Genomic DNA, 27,539 nt, shown 5'->3' with positions numbered 1-27,539 from the left:
TCCCATAACTGGGAACCTAGGGTGCAGGGTGAGATTGCACCCTGAATCGCACTCACATGGAAGGTACACACGGAGCACAGGTCCACACGCTGGCCAAGTTTTATTGCCATTGGGCTGTTAGACTGAAGGGGACTCTGAAAAGAAAAAAAAAGAGAGAAAGCTGACTCTGTTGAAAGAAAGGATTTGAAATTCTCCCCTGATGGAGGAGGCTGGCTGGATCAGGCACGGACGGATATTCAGCTGGGCAGAAAACTCCAGCTGAGCTGGGTGTTTCCTTATTGCCAGCTCCTGCTGGCTCCCAATTCAGGATGAATGCTGGTCCTGGTAGCAGTTTATTCGGGGAGTTTAGACATCTCACTGTTGAGTGTTGGATGTCACTTGCAAAGTTATATGCCTACAAGGTAAGATTTGTTACTCCTAAATTGAAGACGCCTCCATATTTCATTAAATCTTGGCTTTCCAGCTGTAGCTGTCTGATGCCTGGTTTGTAACTCTTTCAATATAGTAAACGTTGATATTAGCTTAGCAGAAGCTCCACGTCACTAAATCTTTGTCATTCCACTACCAGCCATCAGCCTCATATGAAAAAGAACTAGGTCCAGAATTAAACTGTAGTGTGGTTCTTTCCAGTTATGAACAGTGGTCAGAAATATGCTGGAAGGTACACAAAAATGGTAAGGCTCTGACTGAGGAAAGAACACTTCTCTCTTTGGAGAAGTGCAAGGGCTAAGTTCAGTTCATGATGTCAGTGCAACATACGCATCTGCTTCAAGCTCTCCAGGCAAAGGGTCTGACATCAGCTTGTGCTTAAAAGTTCCTCTCGAGAGTACCATGTCTCTGGTGCGCCAGAGTCAAGCAGAGAACATCCTTCTTCAGGAGTACCATTTTGCAGTTTTTCAGGACCTTCAATTTACACCTTGAAATAAGCAGCAAGAGCATTTGAGTTCAGAAGTGTTTCTTGATTGCTCAGCATTATCTGCCTAATACAGTCATATGTTACTGACGTGTCTCATAGAATAAGTATCGGTGACACATTTACCAATGTTTAGCGAAGGACCATCTCTTGTAACATTTTAAATAGCATAATAGTTGTCTTCACCTGATAAAATTCTAATTAAGTGCCACAAAGCACGGCTAGTGGGACAACTTTTCCTCATGTGCCAACCCTGATGTGGGTGTTTAGGAGGGGCAGTGCCGCTGTTTCACTATATTTATTAACACAGGACCCAAGACCCATTTTGTGTGGCTCAGCCGGATTCCTGGTGCGGAGGGCAGGGTGCCCCGTGCTTGCCCACTCTGTGCCTCGTGTTGTGACGGTGGCTGCCCGGTCCCTCGTCTACAGCTACTACCAGCCCTGTAGCACCTCTTAGGCCTTCAGATCACCGGAGCTGAACTGCTTCAGGATTTCCTGGCAATGGGATGGGGTTGTTGAGGATAGCTGGAAGAGCAGCCCATGGACTCCATCCACACTGTGCACCATCGTCCTTCTTCACCCCCGCCTGTTCCTCTCTAGGCACACTAGACAACATGCCCATCACCCGTGCTGGGAGGTGAGCACACATATTAAGAAACAGGCTGCTTTTCTACTCCCTGCCTTTCCAAAGGACCCTACATCTGTAATTTCACCTTCAGTGGTGAGATGGCTTCAGTGATCCCTTTGAGACACTCCCTGCCCTTACTGTTTCACATGTGAGGCTTTTCATTCCTGTGTCCTCATGGTGAACCAGATCAGGGAACTGAATCTGCTGGAAGGAAACTTTTTTTTTTTTTTTTCCGCCAGGATTTCATTTTTTCAGCCCCATAGTTCCCTAATCCAGTGTACGACTGCTAATGCTTGGACCAGCACAGCCCAGGAAGTGAGAATGGGCAAGTCACTTGGGCAAGTGTGGGATCTACTGAGGCTGACATTACCGCCATAGAAATTCATGGCAAACACTGCCAAAGTGAAAAAACAGCTCCTAACTTAGGTGTTGTGGACTGCCCTCCCAAATACTCAAATCACAGAGAAGTCAATGCCTAGACAAACGGATGTGTCAGAGTCCTGTGAAACCTTGGTTGGTGGTTACTCACGTCCTCCAGCTTTACCCAGTTATAGTTCCACTTTATGGGCTGTCACCACAGGAGAAGTATACTTGGGCAAACTGATGCGCAAATTTAAACCAGTGCTGTTATTCTGGTACTGCTTTCTGGGTAGTTAAAATTAGTCTAGACCAAAAGCATTTTTTTTTTTCAACTTAGCACACATGACAAAAACATTTATGTTAACCACTTCTGTTCTAGGTTGAGTATTTACACCTAAAATAAAAAATGGCAATGCTGAGATTTTTTTCTTGTAGATACAGTTGCTCTAGGCACAGATTCTGCAAACACAGAACAAAAAGTTGGTCTGCATCCCAAAGGTTTTACAATCTGATCGCAAGTCCAAGAGACGACCAACTGATAGACGAATACAGGGAAACAATGACTTAGCAGGATTTGGTCATCCTCGTATTAACTGGTAAAACCTCCTCTGTGCCAAAAAGTTCTCATTTTGAGGCCTTCCTGTTGGACTTTCTTAACTGAACTGCATCTGGAAGGTTTGCGCTGCAGAATTTGCCCATGTGTTTTTCCCACAAATATGCTTTTTTTTTTTTTTCCTACGCACAATAAAACAATGATCCAGCTCTCTTCCAGTGTGATCCAGAAGACCAGATCCAAACCTCTCTCGGATTGATGAAGGGTCAAGCTGACAGCAGCAGGCTTTGGACCTGGCCCAGGCTGAGGGATAGTCCTGACCGACATGCTAATTTAGGGCCTGATCCTGCAGACTTTGATTACACTGGGATTTTATTACAATGACAGAATTGCACAAGTCGGAGATGGGAAAAAGCAATTAGGTCATCTAGTCTATTTGTTGCCAGTCTAGGATTGTTCCTTACCGCACATTTTGTTAATGTTCTGCCATTACGTCTTTTAAATGTCTGAAGCATAAAGACATTATTAAAGATATTGGGACTGGATCTTTAGGAAGCATTTTATTTTTTAAAAAGTACACATAGTCTCATAGTTTCAACTTACTGTGTGTAAAGGATTTCTCCTCACTCCCTTCTTTCGGTTTATTTGGACTATGCAATTATAATCTTCTGTTTGTGGTATTAACAGTTTTTGAGAATGCTCATGATATTACAGAAGGTTAACCTCCTAAATGCATATGGCTAAGAACAAACAGGTTATGTTAGGAAACATAGAGAAATGTAACAACTGTCAGATTGGGAAATATGGAAAAGAATAGTAATACAGACACACACACATACTTACATATATGTGTGTGTGTGTGTGTGTGTGTTGGGTAATTTCTTACATATTCGTGCCTCTCTGCATGCCTTGCCCACTCTGTGCTCGCTTCTTAGTTTGTACAGGAAAAGAAAAATCTGGGGCAAAGACTGTCATGATTTGGGGCCCTGTGCAGTGCCAAGAATATTGTTGGTGTTTAACAAACAGTAGATGTGTTGGATTGTGCAACCTTTACTCAGGATGCCTGCTCCAGTCCTCTAACTCTTCTCCCTTCAGCAGACATTGCTGACCCCGGTCCATGGGGATGCTACCGTGGATACCTCCTCCACCGTGGTCTGACCTACGCCATCTCCACCCGGAGCAGCACCTGAAAAATAAGGATGTCATATTGGACACAGCATGCTTCATTTTCAACTTATGTATCAGAAGTAATGCAAGGCCTTTATTTCTTTACTGTGTTTCCCAAGTTGAAAAGGCAAATCAGTGACCCTTTTGTTCACTTACACAAACTATTTCCAGTCTAGAGAAGAATGACAAAGGGTTAGCATTCAGCTGTCCTGTTCACACGGCTAGTTTTTATGACTAGAGTGCAATTTTAAGCATGCACAACATCAGCTATTAATTGAATATTATTATCTTATTTTGGATATCATCTGAGCATCTTGGGGCCACCTTCTCTTCCCCCAATTTATTAGCTATTCAGAAAACCGAAATTAACATTTTCTAGCTATGGAAAGTTGCACAGAGAAACCGCTGGGCAGGAGTTGCAATAGCGAAACCACCACACACTATTCCTTTTTGACCTAAAGCATTATTTAAAAAAAAAAACCAACCCAAAACAATACCTAGCTGATTTTACAGGCTCCTGCTGCTGGTTTTAACGCAGTCCAGCAAAACAGAGGCCTCCGACATCTTTGACTTTCCGGCAACAACACGGACTATCAGCCACTCTCCCCCTCCCCACCCTCTTTAATAAACCCCAAAACAGAGAGGCGCACAAAACCACCCTGGGAGCCGTTTCTGATTCATCTAGCTTCAGTGGCAAAGAAATACTACGTCCAGCTCCCTCGGCCGTGTACGCCGCCGCCGGCTCGCTCCTCACGTCCCCGGGCCTGGCGAGAGGAGGCTTTTTTTGCGAGCCCGATCCCCCCCGATGAGCCCGATCCCCCCCGATGCCGGCGGTCCACCGGCTGCAGGCCCACGCGCAGCTGTGCAGCCCAGCCCGGCCGGCTGGCTCGGCCTCCCGAGGGCTGATGTCAGCCTGAACTTTGCCACCGATATCTCATCGGGATGAGCGACATAAACAGAGAATTGCACGCCAGAGTTTTGCTCTGGAACAAGCTCCTTCCACACATTTCAGCAATATAAATCTTCTCCTTTTATCGCAGAGCGGCAGTAACTGTTTATGGGTTGGGCTTGTTATTGTTGTTGGGTGTTTTTCCACCCACCCCCCCCAACGGAGCTGGTTTGGGGGGTTAACCTGGGTCTCCGGCATCCTCTCACCCTGCCTCTCTTCAGATCCCATCTTGAGTCAAGGCACGGCTTTTGTTTTCTCCCCGGTCTACGCCTCTGCCCCTCTTCCACCGCAAATAAGCAACCTCTCCCCCCCCGCCGCCGGTCACTCACGCGTACCCTGTCCTGCTGGGCCCCCCGGTCGGCACACACCCTACGAGTCGGTTTTGCCGAAGCTCTTGGGTGACCCGGGGGGTCCCCGGGACCGTCTCCCAACACCTCTGCCCCACGTGTCCCCGCTGTAGAGGGGACACATGGAAGGGAAGAGGCTGGAGAGGCAGCGAGCGGAGTTTCTTAGCCGTGCTTTGTCAGGGCAAGGAGAGGGAGTGCACTCCCCATTTGTTTAATGTTTTCCTTATGTTTCTCGCGGAGCGTTTATTTTTTGACATGCTTTCTCTGCCCACTGGTGCTAATGCTGCTCGAGCGAGCTGGCCGGTTGGCTGCAGGTTGGCTCACACGCGTGTCCCATCCCTTCTCCGCAGCCTTGTTTATTTATGCCACTCGCCCGGCTTGCTCAGAAATTTCCACACATGCACTAGCTCACGAGAAGTCTCAATCACCAACAAAACAAACCAAAACACCGAGGCGAATGCGCTTTCTCCATGTCAGCGTAGCCCCTCGCCTTGCCTGCCGAATGACTTTTATTTTATGCCTCTCTGGCAATCCCACCCCATCCGGCTCAAGTATCCTGGATTAGAAAGACTTTCCCCAGAGTCCTTTTCAAAGGGAGCCTCCCACAGACCTTTAAATCCCCCACATTTTATGGTACAGATATTTAACAGCTCTGAGAGGGGCAGCGGGGGGGAGAGACTGAGGAAAACAGTTACAAATAGAGCGGCTGCTCCTCACACCGCCTGAGGTTCCTGATGCGATCAGCGGCGTTTTATCCGCCTTTCTCTCTCATCCCAGCGATAGCCACCGAGATAAGAAGTGAAGCAAGAAAGGGTTCGGTGAAGTCGCACTTCTTCCCCTGAATCAGCCTCACCCCCCCCTTTCTAGCCTGCGTCCCCCCCCCCCCCCCCAAAAAAAACCCCCAAAAATAGGAAACCCTTGCCGGAGAAAGGAAACGCGATACCCCTCTGTCAAACAGGCCGCTGTGCTTTTGCTGCCGGGGCTCTGGGGGGGTCCCGCCGCTGGCGGGGAGGGGGATGCCGGCACCCCCGGGCGCTGCGGCTCGGCTCGGCCCGGCCCGGCTCAGTTGGGCTCGGCTCTGCCCGGCGCCCCCCCTGCTGCCAGCCGGCCGTGGGGAGGACCCCGGCCCCGACGGGACAAGCGGCTTTGCCCTGCCCCGTCCCGCCGGAGAAGCCACCCCGGAGAATCCCTGTCCCGGGGGGAAAAGCAACAACGGAGAAAATCCCGAGGAGAGGGAGAGGCTGGAGACCCCTCAGCCCCCTCCCATCTTCCCAACTCCATTTTGAGCAGGGCTGGGGGGGGGGGGGGGGCAGATTCAGGCAAGAGGGAGGAAGGGGCTGCGCTCTGCCCCCCTCGGCGGGGAAGGGGCCGAGCACACAGCCCCGTCCCCCCGGCAAGTGGTGGGGGGGCTCCTCCCCACGGAGGGACCGCGTCGCGGGGCGGGGGGGGGGGCAGCGGCAGCGGCAGCTCCACCGGGGCCCCGGGAAGGCGAGCGGAGAACCGCAACCCCCCACCCCGCCGTGCCCGTCCCCGCCGCTGGAGGATGCTCGGGCGCTCGATGCCCCGAGGGGGGCTCGGCCGGGCGCGGAGAGCCTCCCCCCGCCGTGCCGGGGCGCTGGGGCTCGCCTCCTCCCGCCCCGCTCCGCCCCGGGGCCTCTCCCCTCGGGGAGCTCGGGGGCTCCCGGAGAGCCGGAGGGGGTGACGGTGGGGAGGGAGGGGAATGGAGGGGGGGGGGGGGGGGACGGACCCGGCCCACCTGCGCCCGGCGGTGCCCGCAGCGCAGAAGGCGGCTGCTCCGGAGCGGCGGCGGCGGCGGCGGCGGCGGGGCTGGGTCCTCCTCCTCCTCCTGCCCCCCCCCCGGTGCTCCCGCCCTCCGCACACTCCTCTCCCACCGCCATCCATCCATCCGTCCTGTCGGCACCTCGCCCGCCCGGCGCACACACGGGCGCGCAGAGCCGTCCGCACCCCCGGCAACCCCCCCCCCCCCCCCCCCCCGCAACATGCTGCCGGCCACCGGGCCGGCATGGACCCCGGCGGCGGCTGCTCGGCTCCTCTCCGCTCCTGACTCCCCTCTGAGGTTTGCGGCAGGTAGCGGGGCGGACGGTTGGAAAGTGCAATAGGAAAAGCGGAGGGGAAGGGAGAGAGAAAAAAAAAAAAAAAAAAAAAAAAAAGGAAAGGAGGAAAAAAAAAAAAAAAAAAAGGCAAAAGCCATCAAGCCGGCCAAGCCCAGCCTTGGATCTCAGTGCAGGTATTTCTGCTGCTGTGTTCATCCCTTGCCGCCTACCACCCCGGTTTATTTTTTTTTTTTGAAGGAAAGAAAAAAAGAACGAAAAGGAGAAGTCGAACTCTCAAAGGGTTACTATGCAATTGCGACTGATTTCTTGGTTTTTTATCACTTTGAACTTTATGGAATACATTGGCAGCCAGCACGCCTCCAGGGTACGGCGACAGGGAAGAAGTAAGTGCGAAGAGATTTATACTTTGATAACTTCTGCTTCCTCTCGTGGTGCTCTTCACCTGTCCGGGGGGTTCTTGTGCCCCCCGGTGCCTGGGCGAGCGCGCTGGGAAGTAAGTTCCGCGCCCGCGGCGCGGCCGAGCGGCTTTGCAGGCGGTTTCATTGAGTTGGAGGGATGAAGGCGATTTTTCATCTGTTTCTGCTCTTCTCGCTCACCTCACCGGGATGAGCAGAGCTGGCTCCGGGAAGACCTGCGTCTGCTCCTTTATATTTTAATGTCTGCTAAAGGGGAACGTCCTTTCCTAGCTCTTTCCACTTCCTAAAGGGAAAGCGCGATGACACGACAGGTAACTTTTTGCCGCGATGCCCTAAGCGCCTTTCTCCATCCCGGTCACCGGTTAGCAACCTGGGGGAGGGCGGAGAGAGAAGCCCCCACCCCAGGAACCAGCAGTACAGATTATCGCTCTGGGATAAGCCTGGCGCCCGGCGATGCGGGGTGGGGGGCCGGGGGTGTCGCGGCTCTGCCCGGCCCGCTGGTTTCCAGCCTCCCCTCGCCACCGGTCACGTCGGTGGCACAGTCCGGGAAGCCCCTGGGTCATCCATCGGCACTGGCCCCGGGTTTTTTAGGTTTGATTTTTTTTTTTTTTTTTTTTTTTTTTTAAATCCCATGGGATGAAGGGAGTTCGTCCCTTCCGATTTAGCCAGCCCCTGACCGATGCCGCCTGCGTCCCGGGTGGCGGCAGGAGGGAGCCGGGAGGGCCGGGCGGCCAGGGCCAGTACCCGGGGATGGGGGCGGGGGGGGACGAGGCTGGCAGCCCCTCCTTGGGCGCTGCCGTCCGGAGGAGGCGATGGGAGACCAGAGCCAAGGAGACCCCCCCCCCCCCCCCGGCACCGGGGCAGGAAGAAAAGCGAGGCAGCCGCCAGTCCCCCCCCCCGCCCCGGGAAGGCGCTGTCCAGGTCGCGGGGCGCTGCGACCGGCGGGCGGGCTCCGGCTCCTGCGTGGGGCTCCGCCGGGCAGCGCCGAGGACCCGGGTCCGCCGTGACCCCCCCCCCCGTCCCCGGCAGGGCCGCCGGGCAGAGCCGCCGACGGCGGAGGGATGCGGCAGCGGCGGGGGTGGGGGGGCACCGGGACGTGCCCCCGGATCCCGTTTCGGCAGCCCGCCTGCACCGGACCCGTCGCCGTTTCTGGGGAAGGAGGCATATTTTGCGCACCTACCGCGGAGGGGCTGCTCCTGCCTGTCCTCTGTCCCTGACAGCCGCGCAGATACCGAGGGAATGTCATCAAACGCGGCAGCCTGCATTTAATCAGCAAGAAGTAACTGAGTTGCTTCCTCAAGGAGGGGACGGAGGGGGGGGGTGTGCTGTTATTTTAATTTTTTTTTTTTTTTTTTTTGCTCAGCGCTCGCTCCCTTCCCCTGCTTGGCACGGCTAGCCCTTGAAAGCCTCCTTTGTATGGTTTGCCTCCCGCACACAAGGTTCGATTCACCTGAAGTGCCCCTAAAGCGGAGCCGAGGACGGGAGAGACCGGGGCTCCAGCCCTCCCATCCCCACGGCCGCGCAGCGAAGGGAGCACTAAGGGCTAAGTAAAACATGTCAGGGCATCCGATTTATTATCCTTGGCAAGGGAGGGCTCCGCAGCCTCCATCGCTTCCCACCCACTCCTTTAACCCCTGGCAGTCGCGGAGCCCACGAGCTGCGGCTGCCCACCCGGTTCCTCCGCGGGTCGGGGGGCACGGCGGGGGTGAGGCGGGGTGGGAGGGGGGGGGCAGGACACCCACCCACCCACCCATCCATCCCACCCATGGGAAAGGGTCGGGGAGCGGGCCCCCATCCACCCCGTCCTTGCTCCGGCACCTGGTGTGCGCCGCGCCGGGCCAGCGCCGGGACGGCGGCGACCTCTGCTGTCCTGTGCCGCGGCGGGCAGCCCGCGACGGCAGGTGCTCGGCTCGGCTCGGCTCGGCTCGGCTCGGCCCGGCTCGGCTCGGCCCGGCCCGGTGTCGGTGGTGGGCGCGGGGCAGGCGCGGTTTGCCAGCGTGGGGTCCTCGTGCCAGCGCCGTCCCACCGAGGTCTGGCTCGGGCACGTCGTTCAAGCGGCGGAATTGTCGGGAAAACGAGGTGGAAGCGTTGGCGGCGAACAGCGAGCTGGTTGGTACAACGCGGTGGAGGTGCCGAGGACTTGCTCGAAGTTTTTTTGGTTAAAATGCAAGAGTTAAGTTAAATCCACAGCGGAACAAGTGGCTGAAAGATCCCGGCTAGGAAGGGTCAGAAGGGAAATCTGGCTCATCGTTTTGGCAGTGAAGGCGAACAACGGTCGGAACGCCTCACCTGGACACGGTGTGCGTCGTCCGCTGGCCGAGGGCTGGTTGTGAAACGTGCTTTGGTGTTGTACAGCGTGCTTCGGCGGTGGTTGTACAACGTGGTTTGGTGGTGGTTGTACAACATGCTTTGGTGTTTTACAGCGTGGTTGTACAATGTGCTTTCGTGGTGGTTGTATAACGTGTTTTGGTGGTGGTGGTACAACGTGCTTTGGTGTCGTACAACGTGCTTTGGTGTAACTAGTGGAGATTCGGCGCGAGGGAAAAATTAGAGTGTGAGCGTTTATGAAAGTTATTATGAAAGAGGTTACAGTCACCACTTGCACTGATAATTTCCGCTTTAAAAATCTATGATTTGCTATTAGTGAATACTGGAACTCGAAAAAAATGATCGTGTGCGGATAAAGACGACACCTGTCAAATTCATCTACAACATGGAAGACTCTCTGGATTTCTGTTTCTTTCGCCCAGATAGTCTCCTTTAAGCAGAAGTCCTAAGCCCATTGCTAGGGAAGTGTTTTCAAATTTCCATTTAACCTATGCATTTTTAAATACAGTACAAACCACTTGCCGTCAAGCAGTCAGCGAGCCCATGTTACTTCATTTGTTTAATACCCGAGTCCCCCATTCTATGTATTACATTGTCGACTCCCACATTTTAAGGTAAAGGAATAACAAAGCCTGATCTGACTAATTCAGAATGTGCTGGGCCAGACTCTCAGCAGGTATAAATCAAAGTTTCTTTGTTAATTTACCCCGTCAGAAGGACCTGGCCCTGAAGCATTACTTGTTTTGTACCTATTAACAAAGTAATCTTTACTAGGAGAAAAGTCTGGTCTGCAGTCCTTTCACTCCCCAAACTCCTACTGAAGTTTCTAGTTCGAGCATCCTAAATTTCTGTCTCATGATCAGTAGTAAATGCGTAGTTGGCTGTGCAGAGGCAAAACTCCTCTGAAGTCAGCAACGGAGTGCAGGCAGAGGATCGGGACCATAACTAGACATAGCACAAGATCAATAAAAGTTCAAAACCAAACATATCATTAGCAAAGAGATTTGTGATTTTATTCTGATAAGAGCAATTAAGATTAACAAATTAAGTTGCTTGTTCAGGTCCTACAAGAGAGATTAATATGTAGCTGAGTATGGACTAGCATACCAATAAATAAGAAATTCTATGTGTCTGCCAGTGATTACAGTTTGCTTAGGAAAAAAGTTAGATTAAGTCAATAGTTCGAAAATATTTTGGCTCTGCAGGCCACCACCAACCCTCAAAACTTAGTACTGACAGATATGCACCTTTCCCATTGACCTTTTAACTGACGGAAATGAAGTATTATTTGCTGCGGGTCTGTGAATGACCAGCAGAGCATTTGCCGTGACCCTGTTGACTACCAGTGAGCCACGGACTAAATTTGGAAGTCACTAGAGTAAGCAAAGTGATAGAAAATTCTGCATTTGTACCACAACTCCTATGTCTGGGAGTAAAACTATCGGTATGACTTAGTGGAACCGCAATTTGGATGTAGAGCTACCATGATGTATATCATCGGTAGCCCATCAGTATCTGATGTGGGCAATCGCCTCCTGCCTTTCGCTGTAACGGCACTTTTGTGATACCCCGGTGTGCGTGCGGGCGTTCGTTCCTTCAGTCGCTCCTCCGTCGGTTCCTCTGTTGATGTGGGACTGCAGATCTTCCAGCGTCTGCTGCTGGTCACAGTCACGAGGGGAGGGCTCCACTCTGCAAATGCTCTGCCTCTCCCGCTTGGTTTGCATGCAACTACTGCTGAATTCAAAATTAAGCAGACGCGCAACAGTCCGTATGAAAACACAGCTATATAAAATAAAACAAAACAGGAAAGAAATGACAAAACACACACTGGTAAAATTATGTCTTCAGTTTTTTTATACCCTCGTGGAAGGTGTCATTCACATGGAGGTAAAATGTCAACAAGAAAAGAGGAGTTGCTTGTTAGTTAAAATAACACTGCATTTTGGAAGCAATTTTTTTAATAGTTCACCATCAATATATTTCTTACTGATATCTACATGCATGTTTAGAGTTGGCATGGCAGGGATGGTAATGCTACATATTCTATATATAATATAGGTGGTGTTACCAATTTTTTTGCAATAATTTAAAGCAGAAGTTAGCCAAGCAAGCAGCCATCAAGTAAGCTGAATCTGTCCTTGGGTGGGATTAAATTATTCAGTGTTAGTTCTCGTTCAAAGTGTTTGTATGCTGCTGATAATTTTTTTTCTGTGATGTTTTCCTGTTAGCATTGTCAGGGTAAATACTTTGCCGGTGACAAGTGCATCTTTTTTGCAACGAAACTATATTTCTCATTTTCGGATGAGTTCCCGTTTGTTTCGAAATAGACTGGGAAATTCCTATTGCAGTCATTAGAAACAAAAGCAGATGGAGAACTGTTTCATCGTATTTTCATAAACCGCAAACGTATTTTGTTGTAGCCATATCTGAAATAATTAAATACTAGAAAATCACTTCCCATTGCTGAAAGCGTTACTAGTATTATAGGGGTAGCCTGCTTGCGTTGGGTTTTTTTATAACTCTGTGTGCATGTAGATCTGTGCTTGAAGTATACCAGCTGCATGTGGAACGGTACATGTTATTATCCCAAGAGACTACAGGACATTACAGACCAGTTCCCATTTCATACCTGACATCTGAAAGGGTGATAATTTCAAATTTTGTTTCTTTCAGCTGCTGAAGACATTTCTTATACTATATAAAATTCATGTTAAACTGTAAATGCATACATTACCACAACTTCTCAAAGACGTCGATGTAGGATGGTATATCAGCAAATATATAAACACTCCTATTTCTCTTTGTAGGCAGAATAAAACACTGCTTTTATTAATGAGATGGTTTTAGAGCTTGAACCTGCCTCCTTTGCTTTCAGTGGAGAAAGTCCCATGGACTTCACTGGAGCTGGAGAGGGCTCTTTTTCTGCAGGACCTCAGGAAACATTTTGAGTTTGGAAGAATTCCTATGCTAGAGTACTTGCAAAATTGCACGATCCAAATACATACGACTCCTATATAGGAAAAAACAATGCTTTGTACCTTTCAGAACTCTGATATATAGCCTGCCTCGGAGGCGATCTCTTTCTTAGGCATATGGAAAGAACAGCTATTTTACTACTTTGACCTATTGAGACAACTGAAGTCAATAAAGTTAACTCTGAGATTAAGTTCTTCTTTTAAGCTTTATTATTAGTGTATCAAGCCTTTGCAAATCTCCAGTCTGCTGCTTCTTCTTACTGTAAATTTTTCACTGAAGATAATTAAAGTTACGCCTAATAAAATCTGAGCTAGGATTTAAAAATCAGACTTACTCATTATCTCTTGCTTAGCGTGCTCATCTTGCTTTCTGGTTAATAAAGCTAGTGTGCTGGCTTGACCACTGCTGTTTATCGCTAACATTAATAAGCTGTCTATCATTGCATGTTCAATCATTTATAGACAGTCACTACTAGGAAAACTCATCCGTTAAAACTATGGAGATCCTTAAGAAGTTTTTTCCCCAGCAGTAAATTGTCCCTTTCGCTCCTGAAATTAAATTAAAAGTTGCGAAAGCCTGGTGGAGGAGATATAAAAGCTAATAAAAAAATAATAGTTTTGTCTCATTTCTAATTTTGGAGTCTGAACTACTCAAAATGACTTTGCCAATTTTTTACCAAAGTAATTCAGAACAAAGCAATCTTATCTGATGACAAAAGGCAGCTGAAACCATGTACTTTTTTATACAAAAGTCTGTCTGTCTGCTATTACCACAGACAATGCTGCGGATAAAAATATTCAGAGAATAGTTATTCATGCAAAACATGTTATGGCTCTCAAAAAAAAAAAAAGAGAACAGCTATACCTTTTTTATAAATAATTGAATAACTCAGTTTCTGGCGATAGCAAAACGATTACTTATTGGACCCTTTGTCATAATGAAATCTAACAGATTTTATTAATGATTACTTTAACCCTATTTTTGTTGTTAGCAGTGAGCAGTGCGATGAGCAACGCTACTTAAAAAGAAGGAATGCTTGTACTACGGTTATACCATAGCTGACTAATAAACATTTTTGTGTGTGCCGATTTCTAAATTATGAGCTATAGACCATGCATTTTAAAACGTCCATGTTATTTACTCATGCAGTCAAAAATAGCACCCACTGAAGCAAGGGAGCCACAAAACTTATCTCCCTCCAGTGCTGCTAGGGAAGAACTGAGCTATGGGGACCGGAGCTGAGCCAGGAGAGCCGTGAAGGGGAATCTCGCCTCTGGCTGCGGCAACGGCACCCAGCTCCCGCCCGCTCCGAGCAGCGCCCCAGCCTTGCGCCAATACTTCGGCTTCACACAACAGAGTAATTAGGGGGACGAACATAAAGGAACGCATACAGTGATGCTTTTAAATGAAAGTAAAACCCCGAACCACAGGTCTACACCAAGTTCTGGTAGCGCGCTGCTATAAACTTTCTCCTTTCAAGCTTCTTGTTGTGTGTCAGTTTTACGTCCTGACACATTTCATGTTTAAACTTGAAAGGTCCTCGATGGGATTTCAGACGTTTGATATTTCCTGCAGGGTAAAGCAGATTTTGGGGCACTGTAAAATAAAACAGGAGCTCATTGATGGGTGTTGGAATAGCAACGATGTGCGATTCCTGCGGCTTCCTGTAAAGCGCAAGGGCAGACACAGCAAGGCTCACATCCAAGAACAGGACTTAGGTGCCTAAGGTGTGTCTGGGGCAGGATTTAAACACCTGCGTCCCTCACCTTCAAAGCCCTGCTTAATTGCCACCTCACCCTTGACGCACGGGCACTTCTCAGATGTTTTGTCATTTCTAACATGAGACTTCAGCTTCCTGACATCGAGCGTCCACCTGGCACGGGCGGCTTCTCAGCTCAGGTCCCTTCTGCAGAGACTCGGAGATTTTCTCTTAAAGAAACCCTGGGCAAAAAAGGCAATAAATCAATCATAACAAATAATAAAAATAACAATACAAAGTTCTTCTACAGGGAGTGCAGCACTCTGCAGGCGATCGCTTACTGACGCTGGAATACAGTTGCGCACACGCCTGCTCCCATACACCCTCTTCTGTGCTAACTGAAATGGGCGCAAGCAAATGACCCGAGATCACATGCAAATCCAGGGGATAAACGGCCAGTTTATTAGAGCAGATCAACACAGGCTAGAGTCATGCTTGACAGAAGAACTAATTTAACTTAGATTTTTCAACTCCTGGCCGAATATTTTAGCTGTTGAGGTTTTGGATACATTAAGGGCAGCAAGGCGGCTGCTGCCTTCTTGGTGTGTTTCAAAAGAAAAGAGTGAGGTCTCCTTTCTTTTGTTAAAGAATATATTGGCTTGCAGGGCTGGGGAGCAGTGCCAGGGCACCTAAACCCCCTGGACAGCCAGGATTTGAGACAGCTTCTGACCCCAGCATTTCCCTGTGACTAGGCTGAGAATGCCTTGTTCAGCGTGCTGGTTTTTGTCAATCCCTTTTGGGGGCACCCAACTCTTCCCACCTACCGAAAGACAACTCAGATGCCTCTCCGAGGGCTGCCAACTGTACTTTGATGGAGGCGTCAATGGAAGGCATCGCTACACAAAGCAGGGATGTTCAGAATAGCATAAATCCTTTATCAAGCACCAGCTCATCCACCCCACTTCCCTCCAAACAACTCACCGGGTGCGCAGCTTCTCCAGTAATAGTGTTTTGGTGGGAAGCTACAGCAGAGTTAGGGCTTCAGCCCTTTTTCCTCATCTCCCCCACAAAGCAAGGTTCTGTTCCGAGGAGAAGGAAGAGAAGGCTCTCGTGTGAACCAGGAATGTAGGAGCAACCAGCTGGTGGAACAAGATTTCAGTTGCATTTCTCGACTAACATTTACAAACATCCACACGAACCAGAGCTACTAAAACCTGACACTTTAATATGTTTACAAAGTTTATGTATGTTATCAGCACATGTAATACTCCCAACAGGATTTATTACAGGTTTCTTTAGCAACAGCATTTTTTATTCATAACAGCTCAACTGGTCAGAGAGGAAAACAGCCAGTTTCTTCAGAGTGTGCCTCCCACGCACACTTGCCCAGCATTATTGCATTGCTTATTCATGAAGATTACAAACACCAGCGTCGGCAAGTGTTTCATAACTTTGTTTCCTTTTCCTAGAATGTTCATAATTAATTTCACTTTTTTCTATGCCACTGAATAAGGAGTTGCTGGTTTTACTTTACTTTATGTTACACTGCTGAGTGAAGAATTACCCCTCCAAAATAGAACCAAGTGGGACCAAAGGATATTTTTTTAACATGGGAGTCAGAAGATGTTAAGTGTGTGTATTTAGCAAATACACAGGGATGGAGGAAGATTGCAGAAAGTTTTAGTATAACACAGACCTGAAAATAATCAACTAAGATGAGACCTCCTTGTGCTGGGCACGATGGCCACAGATGTCATAAAATGTAATAGACAAGATCTTGAAGGCACAAAAGGTAAATAAATTACAACATTTGGTATTTTGAAAAAAAACCAGCTTCTGTTTTGCAGTCCAAAATGAAGTCACACATCCATCTTTTGTGTTTATGTTTTATGAAGAGTTGAGCAATCAAGAGTTTCAGACTTGAGGGTGTATTAAAAGCAAAAGCAGAATTCTGTACAAGAGTGTAGAATTTATAACTTGTGCTGTGTCCTGGACAAGCATTTTTAAGCCCAAGGCCCTGCCTGTAGGAATGAAGGTGCTCTTTAAGCTACCCATCGAGGGGAAGCTTCAGTGGTGTAAGAATTTATCAGTAGGATTCAGTTGTGAGTGAATGTCAGCAAGAGGACCTCCACATGGCTGCTTAGGTCATACATAATTTCTAAAGAAAAAACCAAAGTTGTTTTGAGAAACAGGTAAACCTAAAAAAAAGTTCCTCTGGACAGATTGTGGGCAAAAATATTTCCCTTTCTCTGTTGGCATAATTTATTTCTGCTAACAACTTGCAGTATGATTTGAGAATGCTTATTCTCTTCCATGACTGGATATCATGTTCTTTCATCTGAGTAATTCACCGAGATACTAATCACGCTTTAAACCCCCAGCTTCTTTCAAATGCTTGTCTTAGAACAAGTAAGCTGTTAGCTGACTAACTCTGAGTTCAGTGTATTTCAGGAAATAATATAAGAAGTGGTGACATATATTATGGTTGTGTGGTCTCTTAGAGGTCAAAGTGGGTGCAATCACTCCATGGACGTGAAAATTAAGCAGGAGGTTTCACATAGGCTTTCTTTTACAATTTATCTACGTATTGTGGCTGGATATTCTGATGAACGCAAGTCTTTCCAAGCTTTATGGAGGTTAGAAGCACTGGGTGGGGAGTCACCAGAGTTGGAGGGTCTTATTCTTATTTGCCAGAATCTGGCTGGCCACAAAGGAAACTGTAAACTCTACCCTTTCGAGATGAGGACAGGCTGCTATTCACCTCTCTCTGAAATCACATCATTTCCCAGCTACCCAGTGAGCAGAGAAGTTCATTTCTTCGTCAGTATAAATCACACCTGAGTCCAGATAAAATAGATTAATCAAAAGAGTAGTCTTGTATTTCCACGCTTCATTGATTATGTAAAAAAGGAGGATTCTAACCATATCTACCACTAAAAGACCACCAAGCTTTATGAAAGTCAATCCATAATTCTTTCTGAAGCCTTGCATAATTTGTTGAAAAATAGGTTATTCATCTATGGAACTCGCTGGTCGAGCCTTCCACCCTGGTTCCATGACCTACTGTGGTTACTGCTGCGTGCACCAAAAAGGGCCTGTGTTTTCCATCTGGAAGTATGCAGAGACCTTGGGCACGTCTTGTCTAAAAGAGATGAGCCACAGAAATTGCAGTACTGCATATAAGAGAGCTTATTCAAGAGAAGAATCTTCCATCTCATACTCCCTGACTCCTACATAAGCTTCCTCTGGCTTATGTACTTCATCCCCTGGAACCCCTAAGCCTACAGCTGTAGTCCTAGAGTTGGAAAAACTCCTTTACACAGTCTGTGCCCGTGATCTGCTAAAAAGACCTTTTTGACCATCAGCATATATAATGCTTGACAAAGGTGTCAGAAAACTGTAAACCTACAAAAAAGTGCAGGGTGGTGTTTAAAACCATTCACAAAATATTGACAAAATTCATAATTTTAGTGGAAAACATACTAATATTTTATAAAATATAAAAATATAAATAACGGGCATATAAATAAAAAATAAAACCAATATAAATGCTTATACATTTAGTCATCTCTCCCTTCTCCGCTACACATTCATATCTATATCTGTACATACACATTCACATACATACACACAAATTCACACAGACACAAGCAAGAATTAAAGGTCTTGTTGTGTTCTTAAAGTATTTTCACTTCAAAATTGTCTTAGAATATAGGTAAAAAGGATACTGATAGCCCCAGACAGAAGAAGTTTTGTTTCAAGCCACACAAAGCCTTTTGGTTTGTCTGAAAACTCCATGTCTTCCCCCACTGTTCTTATGGTCTGTTTGGTCACAGAAAACAAAATCATTAGTTTTATATAAGCTAAAGCAAACACTAAATTAAAAAAAAAAAAATTGCACGGGAAGCTTGGTAGGGGACCCTCTTCTCTTTCTGTTGAGCCTGGCATGCTTAAAACTATACCAGAAAGTTATATGGACCCTTCCCTTTTCGGTTGTGTACAGGCAAAACCTTTCTGGCTTTTCACTATGACGTGTATCACTCGGCTGGAAATTTTACTCAGCCACTGAGGAGGAAAATGATGTTCCTTAGGCTGGGCTCTGGGCAGGGGAAATCGGTGATGCTAGAGAAGAAGAGTCTTTCCTTGCCCCCGTGACCACCCAGCAGCACTACTGCTGACCTTCCTGGGGGGACGTCCGTGCATACGGGTGCGTGCGTGTACCTCCAGCTGTGCGTGTGCTGAGGAAACGGCAAGGAGAGTTAATATTCCCCTCTTTTATCAGCGAACAGAAACATCATGATCATAAGGCACATGCCGGACTAACACGAGGCTTTCCATTAGAGCCTCTGCATTGTTTTTAATGGGAGTTGGTTTAGGCAGAAGAAACATCGCATAAAGGTTAAGGGATTGATTCTGCTTCTCGTTACAACTCGTGTCAGGAAGCAAATAACTCACAGAGCTCTGCCAGCATAAAATTTGCATGTGCTCAGAATCCAGCCTAAATGTTTATCCAGGCTATTAAAAAACCACGACAGTTGGTGGGGGATTTTTGTTCTTGCTTACCAAGAAAAGGAGCAACAATGCAATCTGCACTTCTCTTTGCGAGGTGCTGGTAAAGGGTGTGAGGGTATTCCAGCGTCTTTTGTCAGAGAACAGCTGCAATTTGCCACTTAAAAGTGGGGGAGGGATGCTTTTACTGCTTTCCCTGTGCTGTACTTATTCACCCTGTCCAGCACTGTGTACTCGTGAGCTTTCTCCTACTTTCGCTATCCGCTCAGTTACAGTTGTCAAGCTTCCCTCTTCCCTCTCTTCCTACAGGTATTGGACTCGGGCACTATTTCTCAAAGTAGTGACTGAAGTAATTCGCAGAGTGAGAACATACACCAAACCAGACTAGTTAAATCAGTGAGCACAGGGGTAGACACAAAATGCTGCATTTTCTGAAGCAGCAAGTGGTAAAGGAACCCTAGACCAGCTCCATTAGGCTGCCTGATTTAATACAGGCGTGGTCCAACTCCTCCTAACTAGCCATAAGATGCCTGGATCCAACCCAAGCCTGCTGGAAACAAGAACTAGCAGGTGAATGTAGTGAACCAGAGCAGACACACCAGAATTCACATGTGACAATGTTAGGTAGTGTATATGATAATATGCCCTTTGTCAAATGAATTTTTAAAATATTTTTTTCTTATCTTATTCCTGTTCTTCCTTAGTGTGACCCCAAAGGAACACTCCTTTAGTGTTCCCTCTCCCTCACTCCCCTATTTGTATATATAAGCAAGTTTCCTCCTTGGCATACTTCTCCCTTTTGATGCCAAGCCACAAGTTACTGCAACTTACGGTTCTGAGCCCAGGGTTTTGAGGAGAAATGGTGGAAAGAGAATGGACACCCTTGAGCTGTGGTGTGATGACTTGATGATAGCGGTGGGTTTGCTGGTGAGAGAAAAGAAGCAGTGAACAGCTTCTTTGATTTACAAAGACAGCTTGTAAAAACAAACTATGAATCTCTGCATATACAAAAAGATGTGAATCCTTGGAGCCTTTGTCAGATGTGGCCTGGTAGAAGTAAGGAAGGAACTGGAGAAGTTTGCATACTGTAATAGAGTACATAGCCCTGAGGTCTATCAAATACAAGAATATGAAGGGTGGAGTTTGGAAAGTGGTGAACTATTCTGAATGTTTCAGTTGACATCAAACATGGCTATGGCTGTTTGACCAAGCACAGATACCAAAATATTCACCCAGTTTGTCTACTGCTCTCCAAGGAGCAGCGCAGGACCCTTCAGGGACTGGCGGAAAAAGTTCACTGTTTGCAAAAATATTGGGGGGAAGGAAAGTCCCCTCTGTAATGCTTTGCATTTTCCCACAACTTTGTCAGGGAGTGCCACGATACATGGCAGGGCAACTGGCCTCCATTTAGTACAACTTATGAAATCCTCCTCCTCAGCTGCGGAGCGATGCGGTGTCGCAGAAGAGATGGGCAGCGGAGTTCATCAGCCGAACTGCAACGCACAGCACTGCTTGCTGCACTCTATAAGCAATTCCCAGCTTTCGTAACGCCTGACGGTCCTAACTTTCCCTATGCCAAGCCCTTTCTCCGACACATTTAATTCCTCAAAGCTCCGCACATCTCTATTCTCTCTTGTGACAGCAGTTGAATAATGTCTACAAATGGAAATATCTACTCCTCCTCTTGGCTTGCTGTGAAGCCATAACCCCCTCCCCCAATATATTCAGTCTAAGTGGATTTACAGAGTTAGTCTGACAGTTTCTGAAATAGAAAACCGCTGGTTAACAGCAGAGCCCAAGCACTGCTCTCTCTATAGGCAGGCCAGTGCTTCTTGCGTCTCTTTAAGATGGACTCCCTCCGATGACATGGGGACGGAGGAGATACCACACCCCGTCCAGCTGTCGGCCTCTTGCTGAGACAGCTATCACGACTGCCAGTTCTTCTTGAAGGTTTTACAATGCATACAGTTTCAAACAAACATCAGATGAAAGTAATTTTGAGTCTAAACTGAGCACGGCCAGGTTTGCATTGGTGATTTATTGGTGAAAGTCATCAGCTCCTATTACCTATTTCTTGAGCCATCCAGTTCTTTGGCTCCCAGCCATTTCTAGGGCCTGATTCTGTTCCTATTGAACTTAACAGGAGGTTTTGTCACTGATTTCAATAGGAGGCCTTTGACTTTCCAACTTTCTGTCTATAGAGGCTTGAAGTGCTTCCAGGTTTCCATCATAGTCTGCGGTTCCCCTCTTTAAGTCAATTGGACATTAACGGATTGCCCAGGCCCACACCTTTGGATAGAGGAAAGCTCTAGATCTGATTCAGCTCTCACTCACACACCAGCTTTATACCTCAGTGGAGTTCCTCCTGATTTATACTGGCAGGAGAGCGAGGTCCAGCGTTACTTATGCCTGGGTCACTGCCAGCAGAACGTGGAGAGAATTCAAGTCACTTGTTATCCCCTTCCCTGCACCTCTCAATCACAGCATATACGTACGTATATATATGTGGCTATATTAGAATCATCTGGACTCTTTTAAGTTATTCACCATTGCAACTGACTTCAAATTCAAGTTTTAAAGTTGAAATAACAAAGAAGGAAAAAAGAGCCAGAAGGGAGCCAGCTGCAAGGGTACTCACAATTTTCATCAGTCTACGGGACACTCCTAATAACATATTTTACTACTTTGTAGTGAACTTTCTTTGCTTCTGCCATAAATATATTCCCTATGCTGTAAATGAATAGCTTGCAAGCTCAGTAAAGTTAATATAGAAGAATAAATCTTAACTACCTAATGTCAGGTCAGAAATATAAATCTTATCTAATATGCCGGGTCAGGAGGAAAGAATACTTTTAGCTGAAAATAGCAAATACTTTCCAGTGCAGAGCAGGAACTTATTTTTCTCTTTAAAAAAATATGCTGCCCCTAATAAGATGAGTTGAACAGTCTCCTTTTAGAATCTCCAAAAGAAAAATAAACACATGGAGCAGAGTTAATTTATAAAATGCTCCAAAGTTTATCTTGGCAGAACAGTTTTAGGCAGTGAGATTTCTCTCCCTCTCGCGCATGCATTCACACACATACACATGCACACACACACACATCTCTCAAAATTATGACAGGCCCTTACAATAGCAAATACTACAGAAAACTTCTATATCTGGATAAATTCACAGATCCTTATTCAGGCAAAGCTCTCAGCTTCAAATCAATGGAAATTTTTCCAAAGCGAGACAACAATCCCTGAAGCCTTTTTGTGTAAGTACAGACCTGCTGCGTCACAGTGGGAGACAGCAAGCCAGACAAGCGCCTCCTGTCCCAGGTCCCCCTCCCATGGGCCGGCCGGCACCTCTGCCAGCTGTAAAGCAGCGATGCAGCCGCCGTCCCCTCCTCCTGCCGGCCCGGGGCCCCACGGGTTGGGCACAGCTGGATAGCCTGGTGGGGGATCTGCCAGCCAGCTGCTGCTGGCACGCGGTTTCCTCCCAGGAGCCACAGGCTCCCACCGCTGCCCATCCTCTTGTTCCTCCTCCACACCTCCTTCACGCACATCTTGCACATCAGAGCCAAGGCAACTTCAGAGGCTGTGGAGATGAAGCCCACCAAAGGCTTGCTTTCAGCCTCACGGGCTTAGATTTTTTTTTTTTTTATAGTCCGTATGCCTGCAGTCAGCCTGTGCCGGGGAGCTACAACGACAGGGGAATACTGCAGTCTCCAGATCTAACAGCCAAGAGACTGCCCAAGTGCAGGGCGCAATGCAACCAACAGCAAACAGCACCGTGCCCTACGCTGGCACCCCCAAACACTTGGGAGCTCCTCCACCTCTTGCAGCAGCCGCTGCCCTTTCAGACAGTTTATTTACTTCAGGGTCTGCAAAGCAAACAGTCACTTCCCTCAAGATAAGCAAGAATAGAGGCAGTTTCATGTGGCTGAAGCACAACTCGAGGCTGGTGCGTGCACAATTCTCTGGACTATCCTTGCTCAGTGCCACCAAGTTACAGAATGCAGAACCTGACTTACTAAAACCCCACAGAAGAAGAAGAAGGCAACAGGGAGGGGGGGTAATAGGTCTATAGCATGAAGGAACGAAGGAACAGGAGCGGAGAGGAGAGGAGAGGAGAGGAGAGGACGAGAGAGAAGGGAGACTGAGGATGCAGGCGAACGGAGAGGAGAGAGGAGGAGGAGAGCAAGGAAAGGGAAAGGAAATGCGGAAGGGGAAAGGAGAGAAAGGATCGAAGGAAAGGAAAGGAATGAGATAGGGAGGGAAGGCAGATAGGAGGACGGGAGGAGAGGAGAGGAGGAAGGAGAGGAGAGGGAAGGGAAGGAGAGGAAAGGAGAGGAGAGGAGAGGAGAGGGATATTCCGCCTAGTCTCTTGAGGGGAGAGGTAGGCGTCCACTGAGAGGACAGGAAGTATGCCCTTCTACGGCCCTCTTCCCTTCCCCTTCCCTTACCTTTACATTCCCTTCTCTTCTCTTCTCTTCTCTTCTCTTCTCTTCTCTTCCCTTTCCTTTCCTTTCCTTTCCGGCTGCTGGGAAGTTGCCAGTAATTTCCAGCATTTGGTCTGACAACTGTTCTACTGCAAATATTTAGAAGAATCCATTAGAGATTAAACAAAGTGTAAGTAACTGCTCCAAAGTGATAGCTCTTATTAATGTTTGCAGCAATAGGCACTTTACAAATGCGTATGAAAGTTCTACCCCTAGGCTGCTTGTAAGAAAGGGCAAGATAGAAGGCAGCAGCCAGAACACAGTGTAATTCGAGTGTCAGTGTGTTATCATTATAAATAATCAGTGCAGAGACACCATTCTGTAATGTGTGCACCATGCTTGCAAATCTTCTAGACAGCAATGGGTAGAGTGCGCTATCCTGACCAATGCATTTTAAACGATCTGTATCAGGCTGCAAAAGTACTCAGAGTCCCGGTTTGGACATCTTTGCCTTTTTCTGGTCTGCCCCAAAAATATAAAAAAAAAACCAGACCAAAACCCCAAGGCCCCCTCCCACCCCAAAATGTATCAAGAATCGTCATGTGTTATAGGTGAAAATACAAGCACTGCTCTGGTGGAATTTGTAACTTTTATTGTATTCTAAAATTATCCTGACTATACAGTGTCTTAAATGTTCACTGTGCAGTGTGATATTAGTAGCAGAGAAGGGATGAACGCTAACAATGTTCTGGGGCTGACGATGAGATACTTAAGAAGTAATGCTGACAGAAGTCACCTTCCAGTGGACCCAATTCTGAGGATAAAAAAAGGCCATATTTACAACAAACTGAGATGAATGAAGATGTATAAATGCATCTACACGCTAGCCAATTTCTTTGCTGAAAAATACGTGATATTCTAGGAACACAGTGAACAGCAGGTATATGCCTATGCATGTGCATACCATAGCAGAACTTCCTATCCCAACAAAGGTTGGTGATACTGATTTTTTTGCATTTTAATTACATTATTTATTGTCAGTTTGGAGTAAGTAGAGTGTGCTGGTTCCAATACAGAAGGGGTAAAAAATGGATCACAAGACTTGGCTCCAGTGTCCACCTTGCACTGGTTAGGTCCTGCAAGCAAAAAAGCCTGGGGCTTATCCAGGACACTCGTGATGCTTTCCTGGGGTGGTAATATTCGGTACCCAGAAATAATGCACGTACGGCAGACCTCTTAGCATCATATCTAATTTTTGAAGCTGGCAGCCTCCTTCTCCTTTCCTGTCCCGCTACCTTAAAGAAAATGTCTGGATAGTCTCAAGGAGTTATCTGTGTTCATCCTTTCATTTCAGTTTCATCGCCACATCTGACTTCTCAAATTTAGAGTCACCGTTTTCTGTATGTGAGTTCAGATCTTTACTGAAGAAACAAATAAAAGCAAGCTGGGCAACTGGGAGAGTTGGGTATGAGCTGGTGAGCAGGAACATGCTGACTTGTTGGGTACTCCCATCACTCATCCTGGTGGCTCATGGAGTTGCTGGCTTCAGTGTCACAGCAGGGAAGAAGGATGAAACTTGTTGAGGTAAAGTTTGGTGCTGCGGGTTTCCCGGAGAAAGAAAAGGGGAAGATACAATGCTTGTGATCACCTGAAGCAGGCCTCAGCAACTTAAACAGAAAGGGAGGTGGCAAAAGAAGTTATTAACAGCCTCCTCACTAGTTCAGATCTTGGGCTGGTGTCAAGAGTGAAGAAGGTAGTATCTGCTCCAGCTTCCCCTCTGCATGGTCAACTGGTACCCAGCACAAATGAAGTAACATGTTGTTAGTACCAGTTCCCGAGCACCAGACAGACTCAAAGTGTAGGCAGTGGTGTGCCTGACTCCAGTAGGTGCCGTGCATTTTTCGAAGTGCTGCTGAGGGAGGGCCAGCTCTGACGTTTGGCTGAAGTCAGTAGCCATCTGCCAGTGAACGACTGCTACGGGCTGGGTCTGGCCTTGCACCACACGACATTTGTGTCCAAAAGCAGGAGACAGAAAGCTGTGAAGTCTTCTTTAGACCTTGGTCTTTCTGCACTTGTTTATAGGCTGCCAGGTGCTGCCACTTTTCCACCTCTAGAGCCGGCAGCCAGCAGGAGGAGAGGGTGAGGAGCTGTCCTGAGCTTCTGACAGCGGCAAGGATGATGAATGTCGGGTAGGATGCAAGGCAATTATCTTCTTCTGTACTTCCATGCTTGCATATACGGGAGCTTCAGGAAGTCAGGCAGAAGAGATGCTCATGCTCTAGAAAAGCTGCAGAGAGGCAGACTAGATGGGCTCTTCAAGGAAGAGGAGAAATTAGTAGAGTGTTTCTAAGCTAGTGGGCTTGGATACCTGAGAGCAACTGGAGTTGTTCTGCACAAAACTCCCCTAAGCGACTGTATTCACCTTAAAATAATAATAAGCAGTAGCGAGAATGCACCTTTCAAAACCTGTACAAAGATCAGTTCATTTCTCATATTAATCCTCTTGACAGATTTGCAAGAGGGCATTGTCATAATTTTTCAAAAAGTGAAAAGGAGGCGGATGAGTTATCTTCTAAGACCAGCCAAGAGCAGTGATCTCATTTTAAGACACACAGATCACTTACTTGCAGATGTTGCTGAATTCCAGGTGGTCAGACCTCTTACATACCTCAAGGAACAAATCGTCCACTGGATAATTTGGCAGGGCTCTGTTGATTTTTTACAGAGCAGTGACATTTGATCCAAAAAAATAATTTGACGATCTCCCTTGACTGCAAGCATTGAAAGAATAAACACCAACAAGTGAGCTAGTCATCGGACTAGCATGGCAACTCCCAGCCCATCCCATCCTTAGGCAGAGGCTTAAGATAGTTCAGATGGACTGAGCCTTGGAAGCGTCTGTTTGCCTCCAATGACTACAAAGTCTGGTGTCCCCAAGCCCAGAGGATCTCCCCCTCTCTGTCCATAGAAGACTTAAACCCAACAAGACCCATGTTGAGGCTTGAGGAGCCTGGACATCTGCATCAATCGTGGATGTCCAAACCTTCAGTGCATACAGCCGGGGGAGATGGTCCTTAAGTGCAGGCACCTTAATTTTTAAAATTAGATAAAAATCTTTCAGAGGTGCTAAAATGTAGTTGAAAGGGAAGTGAACCTCCAGAGCTCTTAATTCCTACTCTGGAGCCATGCCTGAATGTTCAAGTGCAGCAGACATTTTAATTATACATCATTTCAGGGGGATTGCTGGGACATCATTTCCCCTCAAGTTTGTGATGCTGTGAGGCGTTTCCACTTACCTTACAATGCAACAACCACGATGAAAACAATTGTTTCTCAAAATTTCCTATTCTATTGCCGTATGGTCAGTTACAGCATAGGCACATGCAATTTGAGTGTGAAACTGCTGATTGAGAATAGAAGCACTTTACAGCCACTTAGCCCAGATGTGAATGCATACACCGGGATCAGCAGGAGTGGGGATCCAGCCCTACACTTCCAGAGCAGGAGCCACAGTGCAATGGGGATGAAAGAAGAGTATAAAAAGAGAGGTTATAATAATAAAGGTAATTTTTCTTCTTTTGCTCACAGCCATGCTGGCTGAGGGAATATACTGGTTAAGATAATGGTGCCTCCAAGTTCCATATAAGACAGCACCTTAAAAATCTCCTCCCAGATGCTGGCTTGAAAAAACGAAGTGGAATGTATGCTGTAGTTAGGAAAGACAGGAACAGTGAATAACTTGTTATTCCTTCTGCTTTTTGAAAGAGGAGAAGTATTCCATTATTCCGCTCCATTTTTACATGAAACAACATTCCATCTTTATATCCTCTTTAAAATACTAATTTATTAGTGCTTTCTTAATTTCCTCTGCTATAAGGAATAAACAAACTGAGGAAGAGTCCATATTGCTGAAGAATTTTAGATACATATTTAGGTTTTAAAAAATGAAAAGGTACTGTTAACTTTCTTTTGTTTTGCCAGTAATTTCATATGAATGTTAAACTGCGTTAGACAAGTGGCTAAGACACAGGAAGAGAAAATTATGTGAAATCAAAAGGATACTTTCTTGAGATTTTCCCCTTCTCTATTCTGCACAAATATATCGTGGTAAAATCAACAAGTCTCCTACCATCTGTTTGCTTACACTGATGCCTCATCCAGCAGATATGCTACATTGAAACCTCATGAGACATA

General features: G+C 47.1%; 1 protein-coding gene across 1 annotated transcript in view; it reads left to right on the top strand.

Annotated features, from left to right (window-relative positions):
- The first annotated feature begins 6,798 nt into the window (after positions 1–6,798).
- Positions 6,799–27,539, top strand: part of RSPO3 (R-spondin 3) — a 63,159-nt gene continuing 42,418 nt past the window's right edge. Inside the window, exons 1-2 of the mRNA XM_030005131.2 lie at positions 6,799–6,994; positions 7,230–7,375. Of these exons, the coding sequence (XP_029860991.1) occupies positions 6,918–6,994; positions 7,230–7,375 (223 nt within the window). The 5' untranslated portion in view covers positions 6,799–6,917. The remainder of the gene's footprint in view (positions 6,995–7,229; positions 7,376–27,539) is intronic.

Source organism: Aquila chrysaetos, chromosome 2, assembly GCF_900496995.4.
Source record: "Aquila chrysaetos chrysaetos chromosome 2, bAquChr1.4, whole genome shotgun sequence".
NCBI lineage: Eukaryota > Metazoa > Chordata > Aves > Accipitriformes > Accipitridae > Aquila > Aquila chrysaetos.
This window is presented reverse-complemented; position numbering and strand designations above follow the sequence as displayed.